At 32.6% G+C, this 14,138-nt stretch overlaps 1 protein-coding gene across 1 annotated transcript; it reads right to left on the bottom strand.

The window, feature by feature from the left end:
* Positions 1-7,687: 7,687 nt before the first annotated feature.
* Positions 7,688-13,699, bottom strand: LOC144574192 (putative transcription factor KAN4). The gene is made up of 6 exons (XM_078324080.1): positions 13,095-13,699; positions 12,380-12,456; positions 11,981-12,017; positions 10,918-11,059; positions 8,091-8,169; positions 7,688-7,977 (listed from the first exon to the last, which is right to left on the bottom strand). The coding sequence occupies exons 1-6, from the start codon at positions 13,597-13,599 to the stop codon at positions 7,828-7,830; spliced, it is 990 nt and encodes a 329-aa protein (XP_078180206.1). The 5' UTR covers positions 13,600-13,699; the 3' UTR covers positions 7,688-7,827.
* Between the last annotated feature and the right edge of the window lie 439 nt (positions 13,700-14,138).

Raw genomic sequence — 14,138 nt, 5'->3', positions numbered from 1 at the left:
ACTCCTCAAGCACATAGAGAGGGCCAGGATGTACGTGTTTCCTCTGGAGGGGGAATGATACATGTAAAAGGGATTAATTATATTAATTGCTTAATTGGTTGCCTACTTGCCTGGTCTAAGGTTTGCACACTAAGGCCCTGTTCGGCTGCACAGTGGGAATGGGAATAGGAACGAGAATAGAAAAAGTTTGAACTAAAATTTACTATTCACGTGGGAAAAAAAAAATTCAGTCTGAGTGAATTTTCATTTTCTAAACCCGAATAGGCCCTAAAGAGGAATGGAGGCACGAAGGTGCTAGATTTAGAGATCCAAAATAACGCATTGCTAACCAAATAGCTATGGAAGTTAGATAGGGCATGAATTAATTGACCGTGAGCACGGACAATGTCATTGTTAAAATATAGAAATAGATTCAAATTTATTTTGTATTATAAAAAGATAAATGCTAGTGTCATTATTAATAAAATAGAAAATAATGCCTGTAATTAAATAGGATAGGAAATAGTGTAACAACTAATTTTTTATGGTCTTGTAGTATAAATAAGGACACACTTGTAATAAGAAAAAAAAATAAGATTACAATATAATTTTTTTTCTTATTTTTTTTTTCTCTCTCGTCTTACAAAAAATAATATGATATCAGAGTTATAGAGTTGTGTGACAAAGAAAAATAAAAAATCACAACAAAGTTCAACAAAAAGAAAAATAACTCAAGAAGGACAACTCGAGGCAACAAATTCATGCTAACAAACACTTTGCTCAATGGTACTTGTTATGGACAAGAGCAACATCTAGGGCTCGGACTGGCCTTGAGATGTTAGAATTCATCACTAGTGAAAACAAAGAACCAGAAGCCGCAGATCCAAACAAACTACTGCTGACGAAAAGAAGGCAGTAAAATAGTGGAGAACCACAAACAATAGAATCATCACATCACTCATGAACTCAATGGAACATATTGTATCCGACCTCTTTATGATGGCGGAAACGGCACACAAGTTGTGGAAAGCGGTAAAAGCTATGTATGGCCAGCAAAATAATTTATCACATATTTATCAACTTATGCAGAAAATTCAACAAAAAAAACAAAGGTCAAGAAACAATGTTGAGTATCTTGAAAAGAAACACAATGAGTTTTGATCCTACTGGTCAATAATAATAGATCTGGCTGCACTCTAAAAGAGGGCCGAAGAGGATGATATATATTAGAACACGTCAAGCTTGATTTTAGACGAGCCAAGCTGAGTCACTTGTTAACAATTTTTTTGTTGTGTGGGCCGCTTGATTTTAGACAAGCCAAGCTGAGTCACTTGTTAACAATTTTTTTGTTGTGTGGGCCGCGTACAAAGTAAATATTTTTATTGATTTGATGTTGTGAATCGCATATAGACCACGAGTTCGAAAAAAAAAAAAATTATCTTGCAATGAAGGGTTGAAAAATAGCTTCATTTTCTTTCTGCAACGAGCAGAGGAACAAATCAAACTCGTACGAGCCAAGCTGAATCAAACTTAAACTCGTTAATAATGAGCCGGACTTGAATCGAACGAATTATTTATGAGTTTTTCTCCAAAAATAACTGCACAGTGATCATTTATCAAACAAGTATGAAAATTAACCTCAAGTCATAGATTAAAAGCAGTGCTTCTGAAAGCAATTGAACTTAATTAATTATTGAATGCAAAATACAATCACAACAACTACATATATACATAAATGTAACAAATTAAGGAAGCACTCAGGCAAATTAAGCTTAGCTAGCTAGGCGCAAAGCGATCCATGAGCAAACAAACTGTGACATCAGAAAAAGAGCTTGATACCCTCCTCTTTTTCTCTTGTACCTCCTCTTGTTTCTCGCTTCCTTTCTCCTGCTCTTGCTTCTGTACAGCGCTGCTCCTTTGAAACTTGGCCAATTTCGCAAATTCATTTGCCCAAGCTCCCATTGTGCCTGACATTTTTTCCCTTGTTTTTTTTTTTTTGAGAGATCAGAAAAGAAAGGATATAAATTGTGTAGTTGCCTTTCTCTCTTTATTTTTTTCCTATTGGAGAGAAAAGGGACCGTTTTTTATAGAAAGGTGCGAACATTTTCTAGAGAGATCCTGGACCTTTTATAATTTTTTAATTGAGTCCCCAGTTCGAACTTAGCACTACAATCCCTAATTTTTATACTAATTATATTAAGGTGTTTTTATTTCTGTCCCTTATTTAATGTTTTCAATGTTACTATTTTGTATTTCGAAATAGTGAAGAAATTGTATGATATTAAAAATATTGAAATTATGAGGCCAACTAAAACTAGAAACACATATTGTGAAAGTTTCTTCTTCTTTTATTCATGTATATGATAGTTGAACTTTATTCTTAAAAATATGAAAATGTTTTTAAGAATTATAGACATGTTCATTACGATTTAGATAGATCACTTATGGTTTTATTCAATTAGATAACAATTGATTATGCGTATACAGAGAGGGCCAGACTTTCAAACATGATCGATCGGGTATGTTTGGTTGAAGAGTAGGCTATTCGGAATAGCTTGTTCTTTGTTTAGATGTGGTTGAATAGCTAAAATAGTGAACTCAACTCTTTTGTCTTATTATAATAATCTATTCTCACAAAAAGTTGGATTTGACTATTCTAATAAGACAATATAAAATAGCTATTCTAGCTATTCTTGTTTTGCAACCAAACATGCCTCATATTATAAAATTTTCATACTGCGAATGGAGTTCAATTTTGCGCTACTCATAACATTATACTCCAAATTATATAGAAAATAAGACACAAGTACAAAAAATTTGAAAAAAAAAATGAGAGATCAATTGATCCCCATTCTTTTAATATGGCTCCATCATTGCACACATAGATACATATTTAGGTGTTTTGTAAAGTATGGAGTGGCCCATTCTTTATATTTGTATCTCTAAAACAGAGTAAAGACTCTAAACTATCAATTCGACCTACACAATATGACCTCCGTATAAAAATATATATACAAATCAGATTTGACATACTTAATATTTTTTCCTACTTCTTAAAATGTTTGATTTTGAAATATTTCATTTTAGTTGTCATGATTGTTAAAGGAAAAAAATTGATGGCTTATATATATTTTAATTTTTATCAATTAAGTTTTCTCAGGAAAAAATTGATTGCTTAATTACAATCTCAGTGAATTAATAGAAAAAAAGTGCTGATACCACTAAATTATAATAACAATACATATTAAAGTAAATAATATTTTTATTATTGTATTAGTATTTATAAATTATAATCGAATCTGGCATTGGCAATTTGACATGGACATCATAAAAAGTTTTCAAGTTTAATCTGGACTTGTTTAGAAATGAACCCGTTTGGCAATGGAAGCCTGCCAGGCCAGGAAAGCAATGTGATCACCAATAATACCTTCTGACTAATACATAATACAGTAAAACAAAATAATCTTTGATTTAGATAGTGACGGTCAGATGTCTAACTATACTCTCGGTTTCACTGTTACAGTAGTTCTTCCGTATAAATTATGTTATGAAGTCACTGACAGATGGCTCGATCACCAGTATTCACTCTCTGTATGAGTGGGTGAGACGGTGTTAGTGTGCGCTAACAGCGTAGCAAGCCTCGCATATTGATCCGTTCTAAGAGTAACAGCGAATCCTCCATTCAAAACAAGCTAGGTGCAGGAAGTCTTGGGTGATTGGGTCCGTACCGGGAGATTCCGGATGAACCTGGCATATATACTCGTTACTTGCAAAAATCCATGGAGCCCTATTCACCATGTAGCCAAAAAATTTCAACTGTGGGATGTTTTAGATAAATTTTTTTTTTTTTTTAGATGTAGACAACAATCTGATTGTACATATTTATATTCAGTTTTCAAAATTCAAAAGTAAATAATTTATATCCGATGTTTAAAATTTACGAGTAGACAGTTGTCTACACTGGTTCAATATGACTCTATCACTATTTCTATGAAGAGGTGGGATCCATAGACCAAGTCCAGCACGGCAGCATTATAACAAAACTGTGATTCATGCATCCCACGGTTTAGGCCTTTGGGGGTCAGTCAAACCGTCAAAGAAAGGAAAAAGAAAGAGTGGGCAATTGGGAAATGGAGGTTGGAGGTACAAAGCTTATCCGTTTTGTCTCCAAGCGAAAGAGGCCACGTGACAATGCTTCCTTCCGAAATCTGGAATGGACCCATAACTTGGCACCTACGTGTCAAAAGATGAATGAGGGAAGAATATCCCAGGAGCGGTGGTCTGAATTGTGGTTGTGGAAGGATATATTGAGGAATTAAGCAGGAATATCCTAATAACGGATTAGAGGTCTGAATTGTGAAGGATATATTGAGGAATTAAGCAGGAATATCCTAATAACGGATTAGAGGTCTGAATTGTGAAGGATATATTGAGGAATTAAGCAGGAACTAGCTAGGAAGGAATATCCTAAATAGCGGATTCATCGTCGTATAATAGTGCCAAAAAGGCGGTGCCGCTGGTGCGTAGCCGCCTATATTGATATTGGCTGGTTAGAACTGTAAGTTCGTGGAATAGTATGCGGTATAATGACAAATCTGGTATCTGGGGCAGGTCCGGGCCGGATTGTATTTTGCTTTCGGATTCAAATAGCTGTTGAACTTGGGTTTTTGAAGAATAATTTAGTTTTGCTCCAGGATATATATATACTGGTTCCAAGTCCAATACGGTCAATTCATATGAAAAAGTTTATGTGATTTTGAAGGAACACGAATACTTAATAACGAACTGGTAAATTACCTCGTCTACTCTCATCAGTAGATGGTCAATGAATCTCTAGCGTACAAAACAAACATCAAGATTGAGATGAGATATTAATTATTAAGACCCCTGTCGTTTTCGACAAAAGATTCCACTGCATTACAAAAATCTGAGGAGAATATTAATTTTACCCAAATATCTAGATGTGTAGACGAATCAAATACTTATGAATAGTACGAATATACGGATAAAAATTAAATATTTATGATCATATTGTTTGAAATTTTAATTTACGGATTTCTAAAATTATTTATTTAAAATTGTAAAGAACATATCTAAAATTCAAATTTTAGTCATTAACTTATACCCTTTATTATATCTTTATTATACGTATCTGTATTCACATCTGCTTATTGAAAAATAAATATGAATTTAATATCAACATTATTCGCTTCGGATCCGCTCCATTTACACCACTGGTTTACATCCTACAAATATCTCATCGATATATAGACTTGTAAAAAGTCCAAGTCATAATTTGTCTGCTTTTTATTTATTTTTAAAATGATTTGACAGTGGTTGTCAATCCAAGTCATAATTTGTCATTTTCAATGACATGTACTCGATCAGCAAATCTGTATTTTACAAAATATATATACTGAGATAATATATCACTTCTGCTGAATATATACGTGATTTAACACGTGATATGAAAATAATAATAGTAGTTCGTCCATACAAAAAAAATTGAAAAGAGAAATGAGCAATTCATACATAAGACAACGTTACCTCACATTCTAAATGCTAATATATATTATAAGTTTATAACAAGGTAATATTATTTATACACCATGCTAATTGCTATCCCCTCCAATAGGAAAGAAGAAAAAGGAGAAAGAATCCATAAACAATAATCATTGGCCGAAGCAATCTACAAGAACAGACAAGGCGATCTCAGAATCAAGCACCGCCGGTTCAAAAGAGTTGCTCTTTAAAACCCGGTCCAAAAATGTCCCTTTCAAACTAGAAACCACTTGGGCTTTATTGGGCCTAGTCTCATCTCCTACTGGGCCGGGGTTATTAGAAGAGAAAACAACGCCGTTTTTCTCTCTCCACCTCGCCATCTCTGCGCTCCAGATGTCGATCAAACCAGACATGTTTTGATTTCGTCAGGGGAAGAAGAGAAATAGAGAAAAAAAGATATATTGAGAGGGAGGTTGAGGTGGTTGTGATTTTATAGAAGCGAAGTTAGGTTGGAAGGAGGAAAGCCCATTGGATTGAAGGAAATTGTTTTAGCAAATCTGATGGAAACAGCCCATTGTTTAAATCATGGTTTCTCCTGTGAACAATAAATAATCCAGGGGAAACTGCCGACAGACGGAGACTCGTCCCTGTTTCATTATCGGAAAAAAAATGATTTCTTGTACGCAAGACTTTTCAAATGTTAGAAAATTATGCTTCTAACTTTGAAAATTTAACGTGAACTCGGTCCGGGTCCGGATGCCCTAAAGTAATCCAACTTTTAGGTTTTGGATTGAGATTGTCCGATACGAATCCGTCGTTCGAGATTGCTTCGGAATTTAGATTCCTTCCTTGGAATATGTGCGCTCCACTTCGGATGGATTATCACGGATTCGAATTGGACGGTTCCAATCTAAAACCCAACAATTGAGTTACTTTACTGGATTTGAACTCAACTCGGTCCACTATCGAAAGCAATTGTGCGCAAGACTATTGAAAATCACTTGTTTTCTTTTGATAAAAAAATAAAAAATTCTGAAAAACAGCAAATTTAAAAAATTCTAAAACAATAGTATTTTTATTTAGAAATATTTAAAATTTGGTAGCGAAGTTTTACTCAAACGCATTAAAACATGTAATTGGGATTTTCCTAAAATTCAAAACATTATTTTCTTCTTATCTTCATTCCTTTCCTTAAAATATTGAAGTAATTGTTTCCATAAGGTAAAAGTGATTGATTATCTAACCCTCATTTCTCATACGAAATTGTATGCAAAGGCTCTTGCAAAAGAAGAAAAAGAAGATAGGATTGACCTTCGTTAGGTTATCTTTTTACCGATTTTTTTTAGTTACCATTTTAAAAAAAATATATATATATATGCGGAAAGGTTATTTTTTTTGCCGAATTTTACTGAATTTTTCTAGTTATCATTTAAAAAAAATATATACAAAACGAAAAAAAAAATCAATCATATTTCATGTGCACGCAAACATATATTTTCTGTGCGCTATTAAAAAATAACCACACTGTACTACTGAATTCTTAGATAGTGCACGCAAACAAATTAAGGGATACATTATTTGTGGAAGTCACAATTTATATAAATATTTTTAAGTTTTAGAAGTAGCAACAAGCTCCAATCTAAGACTGGACCTTGTAAAAGGAGCTATTTAAAATTCAACAATGTTGACGCAAGCAAAAGTTTCAAAATTTCTTTGCTTCTTCTTCAGTTATTTATTTTTCTTTTTTGAATGTTAGATCTTCAACTTTTCTATGGTTTTGCATCCTTCTGTGGGCCTGAAGAAAAAAAAGGGGCCTTTCTGTGCTGTCAAGTCTCCTGGCCCACTATCTATCTTTAGTCTTTACTTTTCCTTGATTTCCAAGTGTTGAAAGGTTATGGAAACCTTTTTTGACTTCTACTTGACTGATCCGACTTTTCTATAATTAACACTTTATACATATTACTTCTGGTAAATCTGACAAGAACCCACCACCCTATTCCTATCTGGTATCTTACCAGTTTCCACCAAAGAATATAAAGGTGATTTAATTATGTGCGTGTCGATCACTTGTGAAACAGGTGACAAGTAAAGTAGCTAGAAAGAATCTCCTGATCAATTATTTTAAGTTGGTATATAATTAATTGTATCCAGTTGTTTTGTTATGATATGTGGATTTGAAATGCAATATGCAGAATAAAAATATTAATTAATTTACCGGTTCAGGCCTCTCATTGTAGCTCAAAAACCCAAAACAACAACACAAACAGAAAATTACATGGTAATTTAATTTGCATGCAATTCATCACACTGAGCACAATGAACAATTAATGATTTTTTTTTTTTTTTTTAGTTTGTTTTAAGTCTGAAGATGGAATCCATATGCCAACTCTGCCTTCCTAGAGTGATTTCTAGGTTTGGTGCCTTAAGAGAGGGCTCCTTTGAAGCTCGCTTTGGATGGTCAAGGCTAATTCCTCTTTGCTCTAATCCCAATATTGCCTTCATTATATATCAAACAAATAACAAAGTAGGTGTGAATAAAGTTAAGAGGAGCTGGTTGGTTGAAACTGAAGGTATCTAATTAATTATTAACCAAAAAATTGAACAGCTACCTGTTTTTCATTTGAGAATGATATTGAGATTTGCTTGCTAGTGTGCAATAATTCACCTGCTTCCACAGGAGGATTCAACCTATATATATATGCACAGGAGGATTCAACACACACACATATATATATATCAGAAAAGATTAGTGGGCCGGCTTATATATATTTTACAAATACCCACAGTAAAATCTAGAGATCTAGTATAATATTGGATATATATATATATTTTTACATTTTAGATTTGGACAAGTTACAGTACAATAATTTTTGGGTAATTATGATATTTATGCACAGTGTGTTGTCGCTTGTGAATGTTAGGTTCTATTGATGATGCCATATGTTGTGTTGGAGAGAGACAATGGCTCAGAACAATTAAGGGGCCCATCAATTAATATATGCATCAAGGCGTTTAATTCTCTCCAGCCATCATTTTCTGGTTTTGTTGTGGTTCTGATGCTGATACTGATGCTGATGCATGTGTTTTGAATTTTGTAAACTGCTGCTTTCAGTCTCTAGGTTCTATATATTTCTCTATCTAATATTTTAAAAGCGCAACATTGACTCATCATTAAATTATCCTCATGCATGTGCACTGTCAGAATAAACAAAAATTGTTCCAAAACAAGAAATAAAAAAGAGAGAAATATATATGTCAACTAATTAACAAGCAAAGACAGTTCAGGAATAATTCTCAAAGCAAAATATCATAAATTAATTATGAGTAAAATTTCACTTCTCCAAGCAATCAAACAGAAATTATTAATTAACCAAAAACAAGGATGCAGTTGGCACATGCACAAAAGCACAAAGGAGCCTAAAAGCTTACCATTAATATAGAAGCATCTACTGGCACAGCAAAAAGCTGACTTCGTACACAATCAAACCGTAAAAATCATGTGCTAAAACCTAAAAACATTTGCTCATCTTTTATATATTGTGAATCTTTTTATGTGATAAAATTAAGGATATTTATTCTTGAAACAAGTGAAGCCATGCAAAATGTACAAGTCATAACTTTTTTGTTAAAATAAGGCAGTTTTGAGAGAAAAACATTGACTCATCATGCATGTTTTATTACTCATTAAATATTTTAAGTTCAAAACTGAGCATTGACAACACGAGTTTGAACGCATATGAGTAAATTTCTTGTTCTCACATGCGTTCAAAACCATTCAAATGAGTTTGAACCCATGAATTATGAAGCGAATCAGACGATTTAGAGTGGGCAAATAAGTTTGATGCTCATCGGACACACTCCTCTTCCGTTAGTCATGAACGGTTAACTTTGACTGAAATCCTAAACTTCTTTTAAATTCAATAAAACCCTAAACTATATAACTTGGTTCAATTTGACTCCACCACTATATAACTGTGTTATCTCTTCCAAATCGGTTATATATTTTTCATTCAATATAAGTGAAGAAAAAGAGAAGGACAATGAAAGAGATAACAAAGATACTAACAATTTGGTAACATATATTGTCGGTATACTCTCGCAGATAGTAACTTTTTAAATTGAACTATATATTGCAGATACTGTCACATTTTTGTAGCATACATAAGTATTAAATTGCTGGTGAAAAGGCGACTACAGCGAAAAATATAGACTGACAAAAATAAAAAAGGAAATTGGATTGCTATAGGATAACTTGGGTTTAATTAGGATTGGACAAATTAACTATTTATCAAAATTGGACAATAATTCAATAGTATATATATGAATAAAACAAAATATATTCAAAATTTAGGATTCGGAAGCAGTCCACCCCTATTAGTACACTATAGCTATGTCTCTGATTATATTGTTGTTGTGAACATGTACACGCATTCATTTTATACACACATCATAAAACATTTAAAATCGAAGAATGCATATAAAGTACATTTAAAGGTTGAGATATTATTAATATTACCAAATATCTTCCTATTTTTTTTTATATACTTCTCTCGTTTTTTTTAATGGTTAAATTCTATCTATTTTTTTTAAAGAAAATATTTTATACAAAGTCTGCCAAATTTTGTACTCTATCGACTCTTATCCTTTCTCGTTTTGCCACTAAATTCAAAATTTGTTCCTACAGTTTTTCCTAAAAAAAAGTTCTAAACTTGTATAGATATTTACTAATCTTAGTGGAATTAATAATTAGTTAATTTTATGCTTTCCGTATATATAATAGCAGGTATTACAATTACATTATAACACTAGTTCCGTAATTACTAATTAGTTAATTTTATTTTTTTTGTTTTGTTATGTTTTTTTATAAATTTTATTTGTCATGTACTGTAGTCTCGTGGAACAAATACTATGATATAAATGGAGTTCAGTAATTAATGTTGGTTATAATGCACATTTTATGAGCGTCAAAATGTGAACTACAAAATATTATTTAAAATTAAACAAGAGCTTAAATTTTATGAAATTGTTTCAGAACTACTACATAACATAAGCAGATCAGGGGTACCTTCATTTTTTTACGTCTCTATTGTGCCTCCATTTTAGGATTATAATAACTTAAAATTTAAAACTTAAATATCACACAACATTTGATTTTGTTTTGATTAGTATATCAAGAGCTTGCAAATTTACACCTATATATGTGGATAAATTTTTAATGTTAATTTTTTTAATTATTGATTTATATAAAACCAAAATCGACAAGTGATAATTTTTTCATATGAATGTAGAAAAAATAATATAAATTGCATATAATTAATGGTTTCATTATGATATATAATTAGTTTTAGAATTCTTGTTATTAATAATTAAAGAAGTGGAGAAATACCAAGATTAATCCAAGAAAAGATGAATGAATAATGATAGAAGTAGACAAACCTAGCTATAGTGCACTTGGACGGTGGTAGTGGCCTGGAGAAGGAAGTGTTGATAGTACCAGATCTGTAATCACATGTAAGTCCAGTTTCAGTTGCCTCCACTTCCCTGCAACTTATGTCTGCCTGTCCAGCTTGTAGTTGTCCTGCACATTACATTCACCAACCAATTGTTTCAATATTTGTGCCAACATATATAGAAGTTTAATTAAGAAAATATATATGTACTTTAATTAATTCATCATGTTGATAATTTTCACTTGCTTAATAACTAGCTTGTCATAAATCAACTAATGTTGTTTTATATATTAATGCTTGATAACTAGCTATATATATCTGTTAGATAATTTGTAAACCTTTGCCCTTAATTTGGTTTATCAATAGAAGGCCTTCATCTAAATAATATTGCAGTTCTAGTAGATAAATCAGATAACATTTTTATTTACTGGCAAGTATAAATTGTTGGGAAACTCAAGTTAAAAGAGGCACTACTGCAAAAAAATACATTTACCATTGGGTGTGTTTTCAAAAAGATGATGTATGCAACGAGTGGCAGCGCTGTAATTACTTTGAACTTTTTACTATCGGTTGGAGTTGAACTAACCGATGGCTTTGATGGACCCCCCTCCCTTTGCCATCCGTTTTTTATATCCAACCGTTGGTTTTGAGTGTCTCTGCGACATCGGTTGGGTTATTGTACCGATAGTGTAGATGTGGTGATGTTTACCATTTGTGATATTTATTCAATGAAGATCTTCTAATGTTTATGATATTATGAGACGCACTATAATTAAACACACGATTACATGTTTATGTGTGTTAATTCAATTAACGGACTCCTACACTTTTTAACATGATGCATGTTTGATTAATAATCAACTAAATGCATGCATGTTTAATATTAACATTATTAGGTTCAACTAGATGCTGTGAACTTAGACTATATATATATATAATTGTACTAGTACATTAATTATATTCATGACATATAGAAAACAAAAGATGCATTATTGAAGGAGAAGTTGAAAAGCTGAAAGTTAATATAATTGCAGGTAATTATTAAGTACCTGAAGCCCTATCTGTGCTCTTCACAGTTCTATACATCTGCGATATAAAAACCAAAACTCAAAAACTATTCAAGACAAAAATGAAAACAAAGATCCAAGAGCTAAGCTTATTAACAAATGCCACTTTTGTCTCATATGTTTGTATGTATATATATATTGGTAGCTAGAAAATTGAAATCAGCCCAGCCCAATTTAATTATAACCCTAGAAATATATATATATATATACACCTCGATAAAAATATATAGATCTGGAAGAACTTGATATATAGTAGCATGACAAAAAGTATAAAACAAAGTGGACAGAAATAAGTTTGCTAGCTAGCTGGAATCATGCATTTTCATTTATTCTTTTTGCATGCAGTTTTTATTTTTCCTTTATAATTAATTTATTTTGTACCTGAAGGTGGCTTTTAATGTGTGCTAGAGTTAGGTCCTTCACATTCATCAATTCCAATACTGATTTTGGTGTGGCTCCTGCAATTAGAAGTTTCCATACAGTATATATTAGAAATATTTAATTAGATAAAAACTTCAACTTGTATGAAAATAAAAATATGTAAAATTTATTTGTACTATAAAAAAATTACGCAACTGTTCATCATAATATTACTAGCAGTAAAGCTAGTTAGAAGTTAAGAGAATGGAGATAATAATAATGCACGAAAATTTCAAATTTGAGAAGTAAAATGTCCCATTTTAAAAAGATATGGGACAATTATAGCTAGCGATCATGAGGCAAAAAAGAAAAATTAAGCAGTATGCATGCATGCATGCATGCGAATTAAAATAAATATATATATGTGAAGCTATAAGCATATAATTAATTAAACAAATTTAGAACCAATTAATGTAACTAATTGTTAAGCTTGAGTAAGAAAACAAAAAAGGAATGAAATTCATGCATGATATGGGTTAATTAAAATAAATATATATATGTGAAGCTATAAGCATATAATTAAACAAATTTAGAACCACAATTTAGAACCAATTAATTAATGTAACTAATTGTTAAGCTTGAGTAAGCAAACAAAAAGGAATGAAATTCATGCATGATATGGGTTAATTAATTTAAACTAAGACTAGCTAGGATTAGAGAATTTTGATTTTCTTACTCTCATGGCCACCGAGGAGTTGCACCGCATGAACAAAGCGAGCATGAAGCGCCGTCGTCCATCTCATCCTCGGCGCTCTGATGCTCCTCTTGCCTCCTTTTTCCGACCTCGAACTCTTCTTAAATTTATACACCCTAGGCCTTTGTTCTTGGTGACTATAGAAATTATTATTCTGTGCCAGATCCAACAGGCCCGATTTACTGTTACTGTGTGCGGGGTCTGGCATAGATGGGTTGAGAGTGAGGCTTAGTGTTGGTTCGTTGCCGGTAAGGTTTTGACTGGCGTTGCTGTTGCTGCTGCTGCTGCTCGGCGAATCAACCACGGGATGATCCTGATCCAAGAGATCAAAAGCTTTTCTGATCATGGCTGCATTATTTGTGGAGATAGATGTGGATGGAGGACTTATTTGAAGAGAGAGATGAGAGAGATGATCAGGGTTTGTTGACATGCATGAATTGAGGATCTGCAAATTTATCTGTTTTGGTAGTGTACTGTTAAAATGCATGATGGAATTAAGGGAGAGACAAAGAGAAGGTTTGGTGATGAATTTTAGGGGTTGTGGAGAGACAAAGAGGGAGGAGAGAAAAGGGGAAAGTCAGAGAGAAAGGGAAGGATGGAATGATGGAATATTAGAGAAAAGAAAAGAGATGAAAAGGAAAGGCGATTGATGGATGGAGGGATAAATGTAGCTATGTAGTAGAACTAAGTGATAATTAGGTCATGAGTGCCTTATCATTTGTATGGAAGCCATCTACTTATGGCGTATTAAATGAGACGGAGCTGCATGCATATATAATTGCATAGCATAGCTAATGTAAAAAATCCACAACACAACTTTTGTTATTTACAAAAATCCGTTTCGGATTCGATGGAATCTGTCGGAAGTTTACTACACAAGTGTACCCTACACCCACACACACACACACACACACATAGAGAGAGGGGAGTTGGCGAAACTCAAAACGCACTAGTGGAAAATATGGAATCAGGATCGGTTATATACACAAATCAGTATCGGAATCCAACCGATACTGATACTATCAA

The sequence above is a fragment of the Carex rostrata genome, chromosome 22 (assembly GCF_964058835.1).
Source record: "Carex rostrata chromosome 22, lpCarRost1.2, whole genome shotgun sequence".
NCBI classification, from domain to species: domain Eukaryota; kingdom Viridiplantae; phylum Streptophyta; class Magnoliopsida; order Poales; family Cyperaceae; genus Carex; species Carex rostrata.
Note: the sequence above shows the minus strand (reverse complement) of the source record. Positions and strands in the feature narration are given on the sequence as shown.

Bases quoted from the DNA above. Each gene is read 5' to 3' on its own strand.
- LOC144574192 (XM_078324080.1), bottom strand. From the start codon at position 13,599: ATGCATTTTAACAGTACACTACCAAAACAGATAAATTTGCAGATCCTC. The intron at 12,018-12,379 runs GTACAAAATAAA...TTTATATCGCAG, and splicing joins ACATTAAAAGCCACCTTCAG to ATGTATAGAACTGTGAAGAG. The intron at 8,170-10,917 runs GTTTGTCTACTT...ATATATATATAG, and splicing joins TCCAAGTGCACTATAGCTAG to GTTGAATCCTCCTGTGGAAG.